The sequence below is a fragment of the Chrysochloris asiatica genome, unplaced genomic scaffold (genome assembly GCF_000296735.1).
Source record: "Chrysochloris asiatica unplaced genomic scaffold, ChrAsi1.0 scaffold00007, whole genome shotgun sequence".
NCBI classification, from domain to species: Eukaryota; Metazoa; Chordata; class Mammalia; order Afrosoricida; family Chrysochloridae; genus Chrysochloris; species Chrysochloris asiatica.
Genome location: NW_006408525.1, coordinates 6,453,227 through 6,474,616, shown reverse-complemented (window position 1 = coordinate 6,474,616; position 21,390 = coordinate 6,453,227). Strand labels below are relative to the sequence as shown.

The 21,390-nt window shown below is 49.8% G+C and overlaps 2 protein-coding genes across 2 annotated transcripts; both read left to right on the top strand.

Annotated features, from left to right (window-relative positions):
• The first annotated feature begins 3,029 nt into the window (after positions 1-3,029).
• Positions 3,030-13,080, top strand: DHRS11 (dehydrogenase/reductase (SDR family) member 11). Its single transcript, XM_006832347.1, has 7 exons — positions 3,030-3,197; positions 7,365-7,574; positions 10,604-10,698; positions 11,345-11,474; positions 12,546-12,638; positions 12,850-12,915; positions 13,039-13,080. The coding sequence occupies exons 1-7, from the start codon at positions 3,066-3,068 to the stop codon at positions 13,078-13,080; spliced, it is 768 nt and encodes a 255-aa protein (XP_006832410.1). The 5' UTR covers positions 3,030-3,065.
• Positions 13,081-14,520: 1,440 nt separating this feature from the next.
• On the top strand, positions 14,521-17,658 carry MRM1 (mitochondrial rRNA methyltransferase 1 homolog (S. cerevisiae)). Its single transcript, XM_006833628.1, has 5 exons — positions 14,521-15,092; positions 15,289-15,382; positions 16,918-17,050; positions 17,123-17,242; positions 17,486-17,658. Exons 1-5 carry the CDS (start codon positions 14,521-14,523, stop codon positions 17,656-17,658), a joined length of 1,092 nt encoding a protein of 363 aa, XP_006833691.1.
• The last annotated feature ends 3,732 nt before the right edge of the window (positions 17,659-21,390 follow it).

Genomic DNA, 21,390 nt, shown 5'->3' with positions numbered 1-21,390 from the left:
TTTGGTGTACGTGTTTCTACTTAATGTTTGCCACTTGTTAGACTTGGTACTTGGCCAGTGTTGATGATAGAATGAAGAGCAAGTAAGGATAGAGGTACAGATTGAACATAAGACAAAATTCTCCCCTTGATCAGAATTGACCACCTAGAAAAGCGGTGTCCAGTCATTTGTTTTAAAAGAATAAATTTGCTGCCTTTAAATACTGATTAGCATCTTAATTTCTCTAGAGACTTTGTTATTATTTAAAATTATCTGGTAACAGAAAACCCATTGCCTTTGAGTCGATCCCAACTCATAGTGATCCTATAGGGCAGAACCTGAAGAACTGCCAATAGGTTTCCAAGATTGCAAATTTATAGAAGCAGACTGCAACATCTTTCTCCCATGGAACAGCTGACCTCAAACTAGGGTCTTTCCATTACCGCGGCTCCACCAGTACTCTTAACTGGTAACACAAAGTGTACCTTAAATTGTTTTAAGTGCTCTCGAGTTGTTTGCTACCCTGTATAAGGATTCTGAGTTGCAGCTGGTGAGCTTCAACCATCGACCTTGCAGTTCAAATAGCTTTGCAGTCTGGCACATTTACCCATAGCGCCACACCAGGCAGGACTCCAAGCACCTTAAATTAAGAGGTTCTTAATGACCCTGAACAATAAAAAATTGGCAGATCTACAACCAAGGGTTGCCCGATACTGTTCAGCATTTAAAATGGATTAGAAGTGTGCATGAGCCTTAACCGCGTTGTGGTCTGCATAAGTGCATGCGCAGCCTTATATGGTTTCCAACAATAAAGTTAGTATGGCATTACAGTTTATTGTGTCACAGGCTGGCAGTGTGAGTACTGAAGGAGAGAGACTCCCACAAGATGCATCAGTTGGCTGTCATTTAAAAGGCTTAGTCAATAGCTCAGTAAATTCAGTGTGCTTGGAGTTCAGTGTTCACATGTAGATAATACTTAGCAGCAGAAAAACAGTGGAACAGTCAATACTGTTGCACAATGGAATGGAGTGAATTTTATGGGCTTTAAGTCATTTAATCAGATTTCTTGTAACAGCAGAAGCTTAGATTTAATTTTGTATTTGGTGGTGTTTCTTTGATTCGCTTCGCGAGTTGTCTTTAAATCTCAAGTGTGTAATGATTGGGACAGAGGTAAGATAAGTCATAATTCATTTCTGATTGTTGCCTGTTTTCACTTATACTAGAATTTATAAAAAATCATTAAGGGTCTCCCAATTTCTTTGAGGCCAATCCCCTCTCTACCAACCACTGTAGCCAAGGTCTCTTAAGACCCCTAAAGCCAAGTGTTGGTTTTGTTTTAATTTATCTTTGCCTTCCAACCCCATTTACTATTTCCATTGCTTGCTGTGGAAAGAAAGGTTCCAGTGGTGATTCAGGGATGTTTTTCCTTTGGAAGAAGAGGTATATAATCAATGCAGAAGGTATGTAAAGAATTTTCAACACTGATGAAATACCCTAAGCGGTCAAAAGAACAAAGTCGGCAACCCCAGAAGAGAGAAAAGGGCTAATTCTTTGTCTTTAATTTGGTTGAGAGTATACACAGAAAAACATACACCAGTTCAACTGTTTCTACTTGTACAATTTAGGCACAGATTATATCCTTAAGGTTGTGCATCCATCCTCCCCCTTTTCTGAGTAGTTTCTCCCAGGGCTAATGAAGTTTTGAAGGCAGTAGGAGCACATCTTTGGCCTAAGATGGATTTTCTTTCTGTCCAAACCATGTGTCACTACTTTCCATATACTTATCTTTAGAATAGTGCCTATCTCGAGTGGTTGCCCCGATTATTAATACAGTTACAAAAGGTTTATGAAAAATGCCATTTAATTCCTTTTCCAATACTTTCTGAAGTCCCCTTATATGTTGTAAAGTACTTAAAAGAGCCTGTCACACACAATGAGTGTTTGTTACTGCTTTTATCTTTGGTATGTATGGTGATACATTCTATAATGTGGTGGGGGCTAGAAATGGACAAGGATAATTGGAGACAGTCTAGCCCGTTAGGGACAGTCTCCCAGTACAGGTGTACATGGGGGTATTTGCATTTTTAACTATTCTACTCAGATGTAATGTGGAGGGGTTGGTCAGGTAGGATGTGAAGAGCCCTTCCCAAATCTCCCAATGCTGGAGACTTCCATTCAGCCACAGGATGGCTGGGGAGGATGTTAATGCTATCTTCAAAAAAAGGAAGCCCAAACCCAGAGATCCTATACAGGATTGTTAAGTGCCGTCAAGTCGGTTTTGACCCACAGCGAACCTGTATAGGGTTTCCAAAGGAGCAGCTGGCAAGCTTGAACTACTGACTTTATGGTTCAAACCAACTTTTCAGTTTAGCACATTAACCCACAGCACCACACCAACAAGACAATCTTTTAGGGGCAGGTACCCTCATTCATATTTGACCCGGGTGGGTTTGAATCGCCGCCCTTGCTAGCAGCCCAATCCTTAAACCATAGAACCACCAGGGCCCCTTGAAGTCACCTTGTGTGCTGTAGAGTTGGTCATAGAAACCCTGTATAGGGTTTCGGAGAAGCACCTCTTGTGTTTCAACCGACTTTGGGGTTAGCAGTGAGTTGCTTACCTCAGCTCCACACCTGGGCCTCGTTCATCCTGGTTTTATGGGTCCGGAACTGGGAGGGGAGACCCGCTCAGCCTCGATTTCCCTAGCACCAGTTCACTGGGGAAGCAAGCCCACACACTCCCGAGCCGGCCAGAACCGGAGAAGGTACGGTTTCCACTTGTCGGGGGTGGGGTGAGCTCGAAGGGCGAGAGGGGCGGGGCCTGCGCCGGGCGGGCCGGCCAGGACGGAGCCGCCCTCGGCTGGATGTGGCTCGGCGCGAAGGGCTGGCGGGCGGAGCCCCGACCGGGGTCTAACCAGGATGGAGAAGAGCTTGAGAACAGCTTGAACTTGGGCAGATCTACGAAAGCTGTGGCGGCGGTGACTAGAGAGCGATTGAACTTCTCGGACCTGGGGCAGAACTCCCCGATCTAAGTACCCGGCTCTCGGAGCGAGGTGGGCTGGCGGCTTGGTACCAAGGCCAGGGCCGGCATGGAGCGGTGGCGCGACCGGCTGGCACTGGTGACGGGCGCCTCGGGGGGCATCGGCGCGGCTGTGGCCCGGGCTCTAGTCCAGCAAGGACTGAAGGTGGTGGGTTGTGCCCGCACCGTCGGCAATATCGAGGTATGTTAGGCCCTGCGGGGAGCTGGGGCGCTCTGGGAGGTGTCGGTTCCGCAGGGAAAAGGCTTCGGGTGGGGGAGGGGTCAGGCTGTGGCGCTGCCCTTGCCCGCAACCCCAGGGCTATTTGCCACGGGCTCTGAGGCCGGAGGGATGGGTGCCTAGTGGGAGAGGCCCTAACCTCGCCTCCTGAAGTCCCGTCTTGAAGGAGACATTTCCTCCTGACAGCCCCTGCTCTAGCGAAATCTCTAATCCCCGGCAACTATTTTTCCCCATCACCTGCCTCCTCGGGCAGCCAGGGAGAAGGAAAGCAAGCTTTCTGGCCTCAGTGGCTAGGTTAGCTAATGGATCGCTTCCTCTCTCACCCACACCTCACCCACAGTCAAAATGTGTTGGCAAGCTAGATAAGCAGGAGCTAGCGGTTGGTCATTTTACGTTGTAAACTCAGTGGCAGAAACTGGGTTTATTTACAGTGGGATTGGGGTGGGAGTGGAAGCTCAGCCCTGCCAGGCCCTCAAATCTGAGGGTTAACCCATACTTTATGGGCATAGGGATAGGAGACCACTTACAAATGTCACCGCCACAGGGGAGGCTAAAGGACGCTGGTGTCTCATGGATTAAGCATTGAACTGCTAACCACAAGGTCAGAGTTCAAACAGCTTCTGTAAAGATTTATAGCCTCAGAAACCCTAAAGAGCAGTTCTACTCCATCCTATAGGGTTGCTATGAGTGGGAATCCACTTGATTTCAGTGGGGGTGTTGTTTGTTTTTAAGGTGGGGCTGATTAAGGAAAATCTGTCATTGAACCTATGAACTCCAAGGGGGCAAAGCAGTATGGAAGTGAAACTTCTGGTTTTCTTAGTGTGGGTTTGTGAGTTCCTATAGTTGAGAACACCAAGAACTCACAGAAAAATGAAACTGAGTTGGCCATGTTGAAGCAGGGAGGAAGGAGACAGGAGAAATTTCTATCATAGGTCATTTTAAGATTTGTTCCTGGCAAGGTCACTCTCAGGATTTGAGCTAATGTCTAACCGCATGGCTTTATCTCCACCATCCTTCAAAGTCTCCAGGCAGGGAAAGGGTAGGAAGGCCTTGGGTGGGGGTAGAGGGAGAAGGTGTACAGGAAAGAGGACTGTCCCCTCCCTGCTGCTGAACAAAGGTACACTTTATAGCTTTCCAGATAATGTCAAGGTCACCTGGCTCAATCACTGCCCCACTTTGTCCCTCCCTCTCCCCTATTCTGAGGAGCTCAGGGCTCAGACCCAGTGCTGGAGTCCAGAGGATCAGGCTAGATATTGGAGAAATGGATTTCCTAATTCTAAAGCCTCTCTTACTTTCTTTTCCTACTTCCCTACCCCAAACTTGCCAGGAAAGGGATCACTGAGGCTCCCCAGGCTGATCACTGAGCACCTGGGTGAGGGAACTGAATTGATTTCATTTTGAGGGTAGGTGGGGAGTTGATCCAGGTGGCACAGGTGGGGCAATAATAATGTAGTGACAGAGAGACATCTCTTCTGACATTACCCAGGAGGACTTTGAGTTTAGAGGAAGAAGGTGAAGTTGTGTATGCCAGGTTTCCTTGCCCACAGTCTGATTCATTGATATGAATGTGGAGTTTAGTTTCTGTCTTCTTACAGAAGGCAGCCTCATTTCCTGTGGTGATGGTGAGATGGGGAAATTGGATAAGGGGTTTTCTGAGCCTTAGAGGACTATACCTTTTGAACTCTTAGAGTTGAAGTAGAAAAGGATTTCCTAAATCACTTCATCTTTTATTTCCAGCTTGGTTTGAGGGAAGGAAGGGACTCCAGGCCAAGGCAGATGGCCAAGCTGGCCTTCCTATCGGGTACCCTGCACCCTCACACATACACATGTACACAGTCACTTTCACAAGATTCAAGAAGGGTCCAGTCATTGACTTCCAAGACCCAAGACCATGCAGCTGGATTTCTTACACTTCTCTCATGGCCGTCTCTCTGTGGTTCCACTTTCTCAGGTGTTTCTCAAAGACCTTGGCACACCAGGGGACACACAAAAATAATCTGTCCTGATTTCCCAATCCTTTCTTTAGGTAGGCAGAGGAGAGATTGATGTTTGGGCTTGATTGATTTGTGTGAGAACTCCAGAGCCAATTGGGCTGCAGACAGGATGGAGAGAAGTGAATGACTGAATGTGTGAGCCCCTCCCTTCAGATAGGTCAGAGATGAGCCCTTCTAGGAGAGATTGGGTGAGGTGATGGGGGATGAGAAAATTGAGGCTCTGGGATAACCAGCTTAGTGACTCTTGGTAGTAGTGGAAGAAACATGACGTGCATGGTGTGAGAGATATCACTCCATCCCCAGGAGCCTTGTCCTCCTTTGACCCCTTCACAGCCACAGCCCTAATCTCGCTTTAATAAAAAAAAAAAAAAAGTTTGTATTGTGAACTGAGTGATCGTTTACATGGAAGAGCATTGGCTTTACACCATCATCTCATTGCAATGATTACAATCTCCATGCATCTCATCATTCAATAGTATTCTATTTCCTGTTTTTTTCCCAGCCCTAATCTCTGGTTTAGTGGTTACTAATCGGGCTGCTAACCTCAGGGTCAGCAGTTCGAAACTACCGGCTGTTCTGTGGGAGAAAGATGAGACTTTCTGCTCCGTAAAGATTTACAGCCTCGGAAACCCTGTACAGGGTCACTATGAGTTGGAACCGACTCCATGGCATATAACAATAAATCTCTGGTAGCATAGTGGATACAAGTCGGGCTGCTAACCTCAAGGTCAGCAGTTTGAAACTACCAGTGGTTCTATGGGAGAAAGATGAGGCTTTCTGCTCCCAGCCTCGGAAACCCTATACAGGGTCACCATGGGTTGGAACCAACTCGACAGCATTTAACAACAACAACAACAATCTTTGTAAAGTAATTTCACAAACAGGGAAGAGATTGCTTTACTGGCACCAACAATTCAAGGCTGATTGCTATGAGGCAAAGGTCAGACTTATCTCTTCTTTCCAACCTTTTACCAATTCTGAGACTAGCCATCCCTCTTACAGCACTCTCTACTCGGGTTTGATAATTCATTGCCATGGCCACACAGAACTTACAGACCATACTCAGAGTTAAAGGGTTTATTAGGGAAGTAACATTAAATAATTCAGAATCAGGAACAACTCAGAATATAGTTCTTCGACCAGGACAGCTTCTTAGCCATGCCCATCTCCCTGGGCCTCAGCCACTTGGGCCAACCCAGCTTCTGCCATACTTGGGATAGAGTTACAGAGCTCTTTAGCTCCACCAATAGCCTGAAAGTGCTTGTGCATCTGCAAGCCTGTGGACAAATGCCCAGTGGCACCCCACTCCACCAGGGAACCCCCTCCCTGAAGGCATTCAGCTGTGTCACTGCAGCATACCCACTGTGGCCAACTGCATTCTCTCATGCTGGGCTGGTTCTGCTGATGCCATTTCTGTGCTTTTGATGGCTGCTCGCCATTTTGTATCATCTCTAGCTCTCTCTCTCTCTCTGTGTCTCCTGGGTCTAGGAGGTTCTCAGCACAGGGGCCCCAGGCCCAAAGGACACACTCTGTTCCATCTCTTCTTCTTGATGGTAGTCAGTTCCCTCTGTGTTCCTTTGGGACATCTCATTTTTAACCTAGCAGGATGACAAAACTGACCAATCTCCTTGTTAGGGTTCCATACACCCGGTTTGCATGGTCCATCCTCACAATGGTGCCTGCAACATATTTGCATTATTAATAAGGTATCTAACCCCTTTGGTGGGCCACAAAAACTTTATTTGCATGGTCCTACTCAGTCATTTTGTGGGAGTTACAAGAACATGGTGATAAAGGCCATATAAAAATCATTTATTACACTGGATCCTCTCAGAATGGAAGACTGAGTGATGTGTGAGGGTCCTGAAACCTGACTCTACAATCCAGTTTTTCCTCAACTTTTTGCTCTCTTCAACTTTTCTCCTTCCCTCACTCAAGAAGTACTCAGCCCCTGGATTTTGATCAAAGAGGACAAACTTTGGGGATGGGCAGTCCCGACATCTAGGTGGCCGAAGGAAGGCTGCCACATGAGCGAGTCCTATGAGGGGAAACAGGGGGGGGAAGGAGATCTGTCTTTGGGTGGGAAGGTGTGGGCATGAACAGCTTACCCTAGTCAGACCCCTGTTGGGTTTCATAGGAGCTGGCTGCTGAATGTAAGAGTGCAGGCTACCCCGGGACTTTGATCCCCTACAGATGCGACCTATCTAATGAGGAGGACATCCTCTCCATGTTCTCAGCCATCCGCTCTCAGCACAGTGGTGTGGACATCTGCATCAACAACGCAGGCCTGGCCCGGCCTGACACCCTGCTTTCAGGCAGCACCAGTGGCTGGAAGGACATGTTCAACGTAAGACTCTCGGCTGGGTGTTGGGAGGAGAGCAGGGAGCCAGGGGTTTTATGCACTAAAGGGCTCCTGGGGCTCTGCCAACCAGGAAAAGGAAGCTTCAGATTGGAGGTATTTGGGCTTTCACCTTACCCTTGTGGAGGGTTGGTGAGGCTCTATCTTTTCAGTCCTTTGTTCCTTGAGCCCCATTGTTGTTGTTGTTGTTGTTGTTGTGAAGTGCCATCGAGTCGGTTCCAACCCATAGCAACCCTATATAGGGTTTCCGAGGAACAGCTGGTGAGCTTGAACCGCCAACCATGTAATTCAAATGTCTTTGCAGTCTGGTGCATTAACCCACAGTGCTACTGTATGCTGAGCAAATAATACAAGACTCCACCAGGACTCCAAGCCCTCATGGGTAAATCTTAAATCTAGGCTGATTGGCTTCTGTTGAACAAAGGTTGGTAGGGGAGAGGACTGTTTATTGAATGTCCCCACATGTTATTGCTCAGTTGAGTGCTTGGGAACATGGTCCTATGGAAAGAAAAGGGACCCAGAGGCAAGAGGTGATGTTGTCACACGGCCCTACAGGTGGTAATGTGAGATCTTAGGCAGTTTCATTACGTTCTCTGAGCTTCAGTCTAGTCACTTTTAATTGGGATAAACACACCATCAGTATCTGGGGTCTCAAACTCAAATGCCCCCTTGGGGCCAGGTTGGTTGCACAGATGAGTGAGCCAGGTCAGGTGGGGTCTACAGTGAGTGGGAGAATTCACAGCCATCTAATGGGGTGGCTGTTGCTCAAGTCCAGCGTCATTACTATAAATGGCAATGTGGGCCTAGTGTGACCACATGTTATAGTTTCTTTGAGAGAAGTGGGGAATCTGGATTTTTATGTGAGGGTTGGAGTGTTCACTAAAACACCTAAGTAAGACACTAAAATGCCAACTCTGTGAGGGAAAAGATGCTTTTTGTCTGTTTTATTATTTGATACAGGTTTAGCCTATAAGCACTCAACAGCTATTTAATAAATGAAATCTTCTGATACCTGTTGCAAACTAATACATTTTAAGACAGCGTACAGGTTGAGTACAGTCTTTAAGAAATGAGTTTTCAACTTTTGGTAGCGTAGTGGTTACGAATCGGGCTACGAACCTTAAGGTCAGTGGTTCGAAACTACGAGCCGCTCCGCGGGAGAAAGATGAGGCTTTCTACTCCCGTAAAGATTTACACCCTTGGAAACCCTGTACAGGGTCGCTATGGGTCGGAACTGACTCGATGGCACTTAACAACAAAAACAACAACAATGAAAGTATTTGGAGAAGTTAAAATCAATGTGTATATGTGACATTTCTTTTCTCCAACAATCCTTTTCCCTTCTGCTAATATCTTCTGGTGTGGCACCATAGGATAAGCACTGGACTGCTAACCGCAAGGTCAGTGGTTCAAACCCACCAGCTGCTCCTTGGAAGCCCCATGGAGGGTCTCTCTGAGTTGGAACCGACTCTGTGGCACTTAAACCACAACAGATTTAGCACCCAGTAGATGCTTGGGCAAGGAGCATGTGTGGCAAACGTGGTTTGCAATTGGCTGCTAGCTAAAAGTTGGTGGTTTGCATCTACCCAGTGGCTCCACAGAGGAAAGGCGAGACAAACTGCGTCTGTAAAGATTACAGCCAAGGGTACCTCATAGAGTAGCTCTACGCTGTAAAGATGGGATTGCCGTGAGTCAGGGACCAACGCCATGGCAGCTAACAGTGACGACAAGAAGCGTTTAGGCCTGGAAATCACGCGAGACAGCATCGTCCCTACTCTCAGAGAGCCTTCTGAAAGCTCAGTGACATGTTCCTCACCTGCAGCAAGGGGTCTTCAAATGTGGACCTCAACTTGACCTCAATTTGAGGGAATTATGTTAACTCCCTAAAGCCCCTTTCTGCTTGAGCATTAATCTGATTCTATTAGGACTGTCTTATGAAGCAGCTTCTCCACCTTGTCCCCTACCCCAGACCCTCAGACCTAGAAGGCCCATTTACCTGGTCCAGGGGTTTCTATTTCTTCTACTTCATGTACCCCAAGGAGCTGAGTTTTCTGCTCCATACAACTACATTGTTAAAAGGGTCAGGAACCTCCCCGCCCTCCTGGTGCATATCTTTCCCTCCTACTGTCATGAACTTGAAGGCAGGTTCACACCAAGGGTGTTCTGTTCCTGATGCCAAGCTCTCTGACGCTGCCCGATAAAGAGAAACATCTCATCTCCCAGCTGGTTCCCTCTCTTCCTAAGGAGGGCGAATGCAAGCCTGCTGATGGGTTTATCTCTGCTTATACTCCTGGGTGGGGCAGAACAGGCCCTTGACAGGCGTTTCTTCAGGGCTTTTTGCCAGAGTGGCTAGAAGGTGGACTGAGCAAGGGCCAAGGAATGCATGAGTCCCTATGTCCTTAGGAGGTCCCCTGCCATCCCATCCCTGTGACAAGCTACCCCACTCCCTAGAGAACCTCTGGGCCTAGTCTTATAGATGAAACACAGGTGAAAGGAAGAAAGGAAGGAAGGAAGGAAAGAAAGAAAGATAGAAAGAAAGAAAAGGAGGAGAAACCTTCTTTTCTCCACTTTTAATCTCAATTCAGGGAATGGGAAAGAGCACAGTGGAGAGAGGACGAGTATGCTTGAGGAGAAATTCCTATGCCATTCTGGAGGAATTTTAGACTGTTTTTCAGGTCCTAGAAAGGAGAAACTTTGGGAATTTGAAGAAGGAAAGGAAGTGAATTCGTAATGCAGAGAGGTTCTACCATTTTCAGAAGAGATGGCCAACGTAGAGTCTTCTGAGTTATGGATGGGGTTAGTTAGGAGTTTTGTTCCTGTTTGCTGAGACCTGTGGGTGGGGAGGCCTCTGTGGTCAGCTGGGGTTGGTGCTTTTCCGGGAAGGGTCACCTAGAGTAGAAGATAAGAAGTCTTGGCCCATCGTTCGTTCCCACCCCCACCCCAGTGTTCTGTGGCTCCATCCCCTGCCCAGAAGGGCATGAGCTAGAGACACCCCATTTCCTCCCCCTGGCCCACAGGTGAATGTGCTGGCTCTCAGCATCTGCACGCGGGAAGCCTACCAGTCTATGAGGGAACGGAAGGTAGATGACGGACACATCATTAACATCAACAGGTGAGGGCGGGTGGCCAACAGCGAGAGTCCAGATAGTTTCTCATCCTCTGTACCGGGTCGTCTGAGGCAGCTCATTTGACCTCTTTGGAACTCAGTTTCTTCAGTGGTAGAAGACCACCATTATGGTGGAGGGCCAGAATGCCATCCCCTAGAGGGTGGAATGGGTAGGTAGCTTAGTCCCTTTGCTTTGCAGCTGAAGCCTGGGACTCTCCCGGGACTGAGTGGCTGCATTCCTCAGGCCTTGGGATGAGCTCCACCTTGTGGTAAAAAGAAAGACTGCACAGTCTGCCATCAGGACCACCCAGTCTGATGAGGGAGACATAGTCCCTGCCCTATAGGTTCTCTCCATGTTATTGAACACACAGATGAAATTGAGATGTTTTGACATCTTGTGTGACCAGGAGAGAAGATGCTGTGGTCAGCAAAGGGAGGACTCTTCGGAGGAGAAGGGCTTTACGAAGGTGCTTGAGGAACAGAAGCTAGATTAGTGAATCATGCAAATGACCATTAGACGGCATTCCTGTGGACATATAGGTGGTGGGTTCGTGATCTAATGGGGTACTACGTGTGGAGTACAGCAGGGGGTGATGCCAGTCTCTCGTAGGTGCGTCACTCCATGTTCTACCTCCTTTTCTCCCTCCATCAGCATGTCTGGCCACCGAGTGGAACCCCAGTCGGTCATCCATTTCTACAGCGCAACCAAGTACGCCGTCACTGCCCTGACAGAGGGACTGAGGCATGAGCTTCGCGAGGCCCAGACCCACATCCGAGCCACAGTGAGGGCCCAGCCTAGCCCTGGCAGGGATGGGGTGGGCACAGGACCCCCTCCCCAGCCCTCCCACATTGCCCAGGAAGCCCAAGTCCAGGGTGTCCTGGGAGTGGATTAGGTACAGAGTTCATGGGCTTTGTTGCTACTTTCCTGGCCCTGCTCAGTACTTGTGTTTTTGACACTTCACTGGTCCAGAAGCTGGTGACAGTGGCAGGGGTCTGAGAGAAACACAGTGGTGTGAGAAAAAGAAGGCGGTTCGAGGAGACCACCTGTGGCACTGTGGGATAAGATGCTGGTCTGCGAGGCCGGTTTGAACTGCAAGGTGTGTGGTTCAAATTCACCTTGGACCCCACACAGGGTCGCTGTGAGTCAGAACCTACTCAACAACAACAGCAATATAGGAGAACAGGTGTGTAGTGGTTGAACTCCCCCCACACTGTGGACTCTTTTTGAAGGCCACTCAACCTTAGCCAAGTCTGGTCTCTCCAAGCCTTGGTCTTCTCATAAAATGGAGACAGTGTTACTTATCTAATTATGAGGTGCTAAGGCACTATGCCACTTTGTAAAACATTTACCCAACATACAGTAAGTTGTCTTTGTTGTTAAGTGCCATAAAGTCAGCTCCAACTCATAGCAACCCTGTATAGGGTTTTTGAGGAGCAGCTGGGTTTGAACTGCCGACCTCGTGGTTTGCAGTCCAGTGCTGATCCTACAGTGCCACACCAGGAGTCTAGTAAAGCCTCTTTGTTAAGTACTATCAAGTGGTTTCTGATTCGTAGCAACTGAGGAGCAACTGGTGAGCTTGAACCACCAACCTTGTGGTTCAAACTGACTTTGCAGTCTAGCGCATTAACCCACAGTGCCACAGTAGGACTCTAGGGTGGCCTCTTTCAATGGCAGGAATCACTGTTATCCTCACTGGTGGCAACTTTGGAGAGAGAATGTGGCTGTGGACATCCTGTAGCCACCTATAAAGCTGTAAATGTTTTGTCTCAACCTCCCCAGAGGCTTGGATTCTGGTTGAGGCAGGGTGAGAGACATAGCTCAGCCCTTGAGCAGGCCCTCTCTATTGGCCCAGTGTATCTCTCCAGGGGTGGTGGAGACACAGTTCGCCTTCAAACTTCATGACAAGGACGCTGAGAAGGCAGCTGCCACATACGAACACATGAAGGTGGGGCTTCCTTCTTGGGTCTGGTGAAGCTACTCATCCCTGGAGTGTAGGCAAAAGGATCCCTGATTTCAAACCCACCCTTCTAGCGAGCTTGTTGCTCCTTCTGGAAGGTTAGGGTGGGAATATGAATGCTGGACAGCGCCTCCTTGGGGTGGGGGTAGGGGCACAGTGAGCCTCTTCTGTCCCCAACCCTCTCGCCCGGTACTCTCAGTGTCTCAAACCCAAGGATGTGGCCGAGGCTGTCGTCTACGTCCTCAGCACCCCCCCACACGTCCAGGTGAGTCTGACCTTGACTGTCTACCCCTAGAGGAGCCCAGTCATTCCCAGAGGAGGGGAGCAGGGAGACCTTCAGGGGCTGGGGAGAGTGTCCTGGCTGCCTGAAGCCTTGTGCCTTCCGCAGATCGGAGACATCCAGATGAGGCCCACGGAGCAGGTGACCTAGTGGCCTGTGGGGCGTTCCTCTTTCCTTCCCCATGGCTTGGCTCTTGCCTCTGGATTTTAGGTGTTGATTTCTCGACCCTTGGATTCCACCTCCCTCCTCCACTCCCACCAAGGGCTAGAAAATATGTTGGAAGTTTTCCTATAATCTTGTCAGATTGTTTCCATTGCAAATGTGAAAAGTGGGCTGGGGAGAGAAGGTGACATCCCTGATTGTTTCACCTTGGTCCCCTTCTTGAGCTCCTCGCACTTTGCTCACCTCCTCAGTATCTTCCCCTTCACCTGGGACCGGAGCTGTGGCCAATCTTGTTCTCTGAACCTTGCCTCTCAGGGTTGAGGTGGTAGAGAGATACCCTAACCTTATATCTGAAAGGTTCTCCAGGGCTCCAGGTTTTCTCCTCTCCACACCTTGCTGTCCCTCTCCTCTTTCCAGCTTCCCAGCCCAATTTTGGCTTCTAGGTCTGGGTGGGGTCCTCACTCTTAACTATGGCAACAGAACATCAGGGTCTAATTTCCAAGTGTATTTCACTATGACCATTAAAAATCCCAAGCAATCAACACTGGCTTCAGAGTGCCTTTCAATTCTTTCCCTTACTCTGCGATGAGGGGTGATTGTGTCAGGATTGCTTCCTTGTGAGAAGGAAGTGCGGGATGGTGGATTTGGGGCATCGATTCCAGGATGTGGATTCTTTTAGGAGTGGGTTTGGATCAGGTCTTGAAATGGATAGGAGTTTGCCAACTAGAAAAGAAGACAAACAGGGCAAGTGTTGGGAAAAGAATCACTGACCACAGGATAGGAAGTTATTGCTGGGATCCTACTGACTGGTGGAAAGAGGCTGACAAGACACTGGGGGAGGGGCTGGAAGCAGGAAGAGGATTCTGAGGAAAATCCTCAGTATTCGCTGGTGGCTTGGATGTGCAGGGGAGGTCCCAGATATAGTTGACTAGGAGGACTGTCCTTTGCTGGCATCAGGGTGAATGCGGCCCTCAGTCTCCTAGGTCCTCCAAGGGTGCTGCTTCTGCAGTTTGAGGAAGGCTGGATGAGGGTGCAGGTGCTGGGCAAGGGGGAAGTGCCAATGGAGCCGACAGTAGGGTCAGCGACGCTTGGAGCTTTGCCTCCTGGATGTCCGCCGCTCAATGGAGGTCGCCTGCAGGAGGCGCTGTGGAGAATGGCCTGTTGGTTGGACATGCGCAATGCGTCGCCGGGGCCAGGGATTGGGCTGCGCAAACCCGGAAGCGCCACGGCCCACGTGGGAAGTGGGTGATCGTGAGTGGGCTGTTCTGAGAGATCTCGGAGCTTGTGTTGAGACTACGTCTTCCTCTGAGATGGTGTGATGGGAATCCCCTTCATTCCTGTATTGGGTGCTTAAAAGCGGGCCCCGCCTGTGGTGACTATACCCAGCAACGCAGCAAGGGGGATCAAGTCCTCAGCGTAGCCCGAACCATGAGGTTGCTCGGGTTTGTCCGGGGTGCGACCGGTTGTGGATCTGGTCGCCTCTTCGTCTGTCATTTCTCCTGGGCGGCGCGTCCCGGGGGGCGTGGGGAGCGGCCCGGCGGGGAGGAGCTAAGCCGCCTGCTGCTTGATGACCTGGCTCCAGGCCGGCGGTCGGCTAGGGGACTGGAACTCCTGTTTGGCCTGTCTCCTTGTCTCCTGGCCCTGAGGGCCGCCCGCCGGCGCGTGGCCCGGCTCCTGCTCCAGGCTGGTAGGGCCGGGATACAGGGGGAGCGGGCCGAGCTGCTCCGGGCGGCTGAGGCGCAGGGCATCCCAGTTGTGCGGCCTCGACGGCAGAAGCTGGACGCCCTGTGCCGTCACCAGGTTCACCAGGGCGTGTGCATGGAGGTGAGCCCCCTGCACACGAAGCCCTGGACTGAGGCCAGGGAGGCAACGCCAGGCGATGACCCTCAGCAACTATGGCTAGTCCTCGAGGGGCTCCAGGATCCCCGGAATCTTGGGGCCGTGCTGCGCTCCGCTCTCTTCCTCGGAGTGGATAAGATCATCACCAGCCGGAAAAACAGGCATGGAACTCCCTTACTCCCTAGGTACCCCCGTTTAGAGGCGCAGCCGAGTTCCTGAGCACTTTGATTCCAGTGGTTGTCTCTCAGGCAGGCCTCCTCACCCCCCAGCTCTCATCCTTACTAATCCCTTGGGGGTTAGGGGGGCCTCCGGGCTCTGGATTGCAGAGCTTGATGCGGGCAATGGGAAACTTTGCAGCTGTCCGCTCACCCCAGTCGTCAGCAAGGCCAGCGCTGGGGCTGTAGAGGTGATGGATGTGTTCTCCGCTGATGACCTACCCAGCTTTATGCAGGTAAAGATCCGCACCCGGCCTCTCCAGCCCTCTCAGCCTGCAGCTGATGGGTGGAGGGAGCTGTTGCACGGCCTAAGGCCATCTAAATCCCGTTGGGAAAGGTTGACCCCGGAGTTTTTAAAACCACAAATGGCAAATTATCAGGGACTCCGTATCTTCATCCTCTTTACTGCGGGTGGTGGTTTAGGCGGTGCTGTACGTGGGGTGTGTCTGGTTGGCGGTTCGAATCCCCCAACCGCTCCTTGGAAACCCCATACAGAGTTACTGTGAGTTGGAACCTACTTAACAACAACAGGGGGGTCCGGCTTAAAGGCTCCCTGACCACGAAGTTTTCTTTGCCCCCCCCCCACCAAAAACAAACTACATAATAAACTTTGAAATTTAAGAACGGTCTGTTAATATTCTTAGCTTGATAGACCCTTCTTAGATTTTAGGATTTTATGTTATGTTTTTTTGTTGTTATCAATGTTGTTGTTAAGTGCCGTCAAGTCTGTTCCGATCCATGGTGACTCAGTATAGGGTTTCCAAGTAGCGACTGGTGAGTTTGAACCGCCAACCTTGCAGTTCAAACGGCTTTGCAGTCCGGCGCCTTAACCCACAGCGCCACACCAGCCTTGGAAACTCTATGCAACGGTAAGAATGGGACCCATCCTTCTGCCGTGTTTCCCTTCTGGACACAAGGGGGCAGTATTGCTCTGCGTTTGGTAGCTTCTAACCGACTCGTGGTAATGATAGTGAGGTTGGCCCAGGACTGGGAAGTGTTCTGTTCTACCGTGCATAAGGTCGCTATGAGTCGGTACCGACTTGATGGCACTTAACAACAACAACCGACTCCTCAGGTCCCTGTGGTAAGAACCTACTGCTGAAGAGTAGATGCCCCCCATCTCCTTCAGCCTCACACATAATGCTGCTTCAGTGAGACTTTTCCCTGATCACCCTTCCATGAGACTGTCATTTTGGTCTTTTATTTTTTTACTGCTCTATCCCCAGGGCCTAAAAGAACCCCATTTGCATAGTGGATTATGAGCTGAGTTGCTAACCTGAAGGTCAGTGGTTCTAATCTACCAGTTGCTCTGTGGGAGAAAGATGAAGTTTTCTGCACCTGTAAAGATGTACAGCCTCAAACCCTATACAGGGTCACTATGTATTGGAATCAGCTTGGTGGCACACCACCACCATCCCTAGTGCCTAGAACAGAACCTGGCCCATTATAGATGGTTAATAGCCGTTGACTGAATTGAATGGATTAGGGAGTAGCTTCATACCATAAGCGCTGCTTCCACATGATGTGAACCAGAAAGCCCATGTTTTGTGCCCGCCAGCTGCTCCAAGGGAGCAACATGAAGCTTTCTGCCCCCATAAGATTTGAAGCCTTGGAAACATAAACAAGGTTGCTATGAGTCAGAGCTGACTCTACAGCACTTAACAACAGCTAGAGAAGTGAATGAACTTATGGGCAAGGCTGTGCTCTCCTGGGCCAGGGCTCTGGTAAAGGTTTGGTGAACTAGAACATGGTTTCTTTTCCTTGTTTGCAGGCAAAGGCCCGGCAGGGCTGGTTGGTGGTCGGCACAGTGGGCTGCCTGAGGCCTGAGATTCCCCATTCCTCCACTATCCCTGTCAGCAGCTGCTTGGAGTTCCTCTGGGACAGGCCCACTCTCCTGGTGTTAGGTGGGTAGCTGTCCCAGCTTTTCTGTACTGAGACACGGTGGTGCCCCTAACCTTGTGCCCTTGTCCATGCAGGGAATGAGGGCTCAGGCCTGTCCCCAGAGGTGCAGGCCTCCTGCCAACTCCTCCTTACCATCGTGCCCCGGCGGCAGCTGCCTGCAGGACTCGAGTCCTTAAATGTCTCTGTGGCTGCAGGTGAGGCCCCTTCGTCCCTCGTAATCATACAGGCACAGCTTCTCTCTAATCCCCTTTTCTGGCTCTTTCTCCCTCAATGAGTTACTTCGGCTTTCTGTAGCTTAATTGCTTTATGTGCAAAATGGGGACAACAGTACTTCCTGAGGAGGATGGAATTATTAGAGTGTGCCCAGCGCAGGTCCAGAGCCCCATACATGGTCCTGTCTCTATCTCTTTTCCTTGTCCTTTTGTCTGTCTGTACAGGGATTCTGCTTCACTCCATCTGTAGCCAGAAGAAGGGTTTCCCTGCCAAGGGAGAAACAGAGCAACTTCACCAAGACCTTCCCGTATCCTCAGTCACAGTGGAAAGGCCCAGAGTGGCTCAGCACTCATCTCTGTCTTTACCATCAGAAGAAGAGAGGCAGAACAGGGGCTGATGGGACTGCCCAAGATGTGTGTGTGCAGGAGGGCAGGGGGTGGGTGTGCTGACATGTGCCCAAGGCTCTGCCACGTCTGTGCCCAGGCCCTTACTGACCACTCCCTGGAGGATTTTGCTGTGAAAAGAACAAGAATTCCGTTGGAGGTGATGCTGGTCAGTTTCCAGCAAGGAAATTCCTGGACCCTCTGGGAAGTCTCACATATTTATCAGGAGGGAAGAGGGCAGTGGGCAGCCCAGTTCTGGGGGGCGATTTCTCTTGAACTAGGTGTGGGTGTGAGAGTATACACAGATCAGTCAGACCTGGGTGCAGAGGTACTGTGGGTTCTTGAGTACACAGCTTCATCTTCTTGTGCTTCCGGGTCCTTGTCTACAACTACCTCACAGGGTGTCGTGAGGAGCAAATAAAACATTGCCTGCTGGCACTCAAAGGTGGCCTTCTGTCCAGATCTTCCATTAGGTGGCAGCCTTGCTCTTTGGTCCACAGCCTCTTCTCTTCAGGAAGCTTTTAGTAGCATCTGGGGAGGCTCCAGGAGAGGAGAAGGAAAGAGTTATACTCACCTCCCACCCACCCTAGCCCTTGAAGGTCCCCACCTGTGCTGTCATTCAATCCATCTCAAAAGAAGGAACAGGTGAACCAAAGCCCTCACCTTTGATGACGCCCTCCCCTTCTGCATGGTGGTGAGGACAGGACTGATGCTTATTGTACACCCCAGACAGACTTGGGCACACCTTGCTGAGGGCCCGATGGTTGGAGCAGAAACCTGCCATGTAAGTAGTTCAGTGCAGGGGCACCTTGGCTGCTCATTGGAACCACTTTGCAAGCTTGGAAAAAACTCTGACACCGGGCCCCACCTGAGTCTCATGTAGTTAGTCTGGGTGCAGCTTGGGCATCAGGATATACAAAAGCTCCCCGAAAAGGTTCCAGTGTGTAGCCAAGGCCAGCAACCAGCAGAGCAGGGTTTGTCATCCGTGGGACTATTGGCATTTTGTGCCAAAAAATTCTTTGTTGTGGGGGGCTGTCCTGTGCAGCATAGGATGGTTAGAAGTCCTTCTCCTTGACTCAGTGTTAATAGCACCCCTTTCTCCAATTAAAAAACAAAAAACTTTTATTGTGATTTAGGAGAAAGTTCCATTTGACAATTCATACACACTTTGATTCATGACAGTGATTGTAACTCTGCCCAACATTTTCACAACTAAAACTGTCTGCAGACATTGTGAACTGTCTCTGGTTGAGAAGCATTGCTATGGACAGTGGATCTGGGACAGCTGTGCTCACTTCAGACCCACCTGAGCCTCAGTCTGTTCCTCTGTGAATGGGGATCATTCACCTTCCTGGTTTACTGAGAGAAGAAAGAGGGTAATAGCAACTCAGTGCCTTACACAGAGTAAACAGCATCCCCTTTTTTTCTGGAATAGGTTTCTTTTGGCATTCTAATGACAAATTTATTTTTTAAAAAAGGGTTGCCATGAGTCAGAAGCTCCTTGGTAGCACTTAGCAATACAACTATGAGATCTCTTTAAAGAGGCCGGTGACACTGTGGCTAAGTGCTCAGTGTGGTAGCTGAAGGTTGGTGATTCAAACTCACCCAGTGACTCTGAGGGAGAAGGCAAAACCCACTGCCAAGGAGTTGCTTCTGACTCATAGTGACCCTAGTAGGGTTTCTAAGGCTGTGAATCTTTGCAGGAACAGATAGCCTCGTCTTTCTCCCGAGGAGTGGCTAGTGGATTTCAACTGCCAACCTTGTGGTTAGCAGTCCAGTGCTTATTCTACAGTGCCACCCACTAGCGCCTCTTCCAGTAAAATTGTTGTTGTTGTTAAGTGCTGTCCAATCAGTTCTGACTCACAGCAACCCTGTATAGGGTTTCCAAGAAGCAGCGGGTGGGTTTGAACTAATGACCTGTGATTCACAGTCCGGTCCTGATCCCACAGTACCATACCAGGATGACAGTCTAGAAAATCCTACAGGGCAGTTCTACTGTATCACATGTGTCACATGGGATAGATATGAGTTGAATATAGGCTTCAGTTTACCAAACAAGAAGAAGGTCTCCTTAAAGTCAAGGAAGAGGAAGGAACCCCTTTGTAAAGTCCAGTTTAGTCCCTGTGAGTACTTGGTTCCCCAGCTGCAGCATGATGTTTCCACCATCCCTATAACACTGTTGGCTAAGAGCCCAGTACAGTGGTTTTTAACCTTGGCTGTACCTTGACTTTGGAGTGACTGTGGTACCCAGAGGCACCAAGACCAATGAACTCAGTCTTTGGGGTCTGGTCCCCAGCTCCCTCCAGTGTCCAGCCATGTTCCAGAATCACTGCTCTGTCAGCCACCCACTCATGTCTGAGGGTCTGCTTCCAGGTCCATACAAATAGGTGCTTTTGAGTGCATGCCCAAAAGTGGGCCAGGGCAACCCTCTGAGATTCTTCATAGATTCTTCAACAGATGCTGGTTCCTGTCCTGGCTCCAGGACTTCCTAGCCGATGCTGTTTCAGTCTTTCATCTGTCAATGGGGATGACACCATTAATACCTCCTCCTCCCCAGGGAAGCCTGAAAAACAAAAGGAGAGGCTGTCAGTAATGATAAGACTGTACACCCCCAGGATTAGCACCTGATAGCTTAAACCTTGATGAAGATCAATGCAATTTCCTTTCTGAGGCAAGCCCAGGATGGAATTTAGAAATTGGGGTTGGGGCTACTTGGGGTCTAGTACTCCATTCCTGCTGACCATGCTGGATCCCAGTGGTCTAGACCATCCGTGGAGGTCATTCTCCTGGACTAGCTGTCAGGCACTAGGCATCACCCTAAGAGGGCACCTCCCTGTCTTACCCATTGGACAGCTGGGAAAACGGCTTCACTTGAACCAGAGGGAATTGGGCAGTAGATTAGATGCACACACACACTAAGTATGGGCATCCCCTAGACAAAAAGGACTTGAGGTCTTAAGAACAAGGACACATCACATAAGAGCTAAGTAGGGAATTGGCTGACTAGGGAGTAGCTGGGATGAAGCCAGAGGAGCCCACAGTGGCAGTCAAGATAAAGAGCAGGACCTTCAATGCTCAGCGAGGGCGTGGTTTGATTTCTGTGCCTTGCCTGCAGTGTAAATGTGGACGTGTCCCTTCTCCAAGCTTTACTTTTCCTCATCTATAAAATGGGGATAACAACAGTACATGCGCCTCAGAGGATTGTGGTAAGGATTAAATGAGATAATCCACGCAAAACTCTCAACTCCACGCCTGGTAGGGGACTGGCCTCAGTTTCTCCACTGGAAGGCTTCTTTTAGCTGCAACACACTGATTTACCCCTGAGAACGGCCGCAGGCAGTTTGGGAAGGAGGATGATGGAATGACGTCTGCAGGATCCATTCCAGTCCGGGCTCTGGTGAAGTTAGGGCTTTTAACATTTGATTTTTAATCAGAGTATTTGTGGCCAGCATACCCTTCTCTTCTCCCGCCTTGGCTGGAATCTTTTTGGGGAGGTTAAAATGTCATCCCCTTAGGCTGAGATCCCCACTCCCATCCCCTGCAGGGCCAGGCTCAGGGAGCCCCATAGTTTGTAAATGTAATCAACCTTGAGGTCCCCGGCTTCCACAGGTGCAATTAGCATGCCCATCTGCTAATCCCTGATTAATGCTGTTTACAAACAAGGGACTCAGCATTCCACTGTCAAACTGCTCAGCCCCACCCTCTAGGGCTGGGGAGGCCAAGGTCTTGGGGGGTGGGAGGGCTCC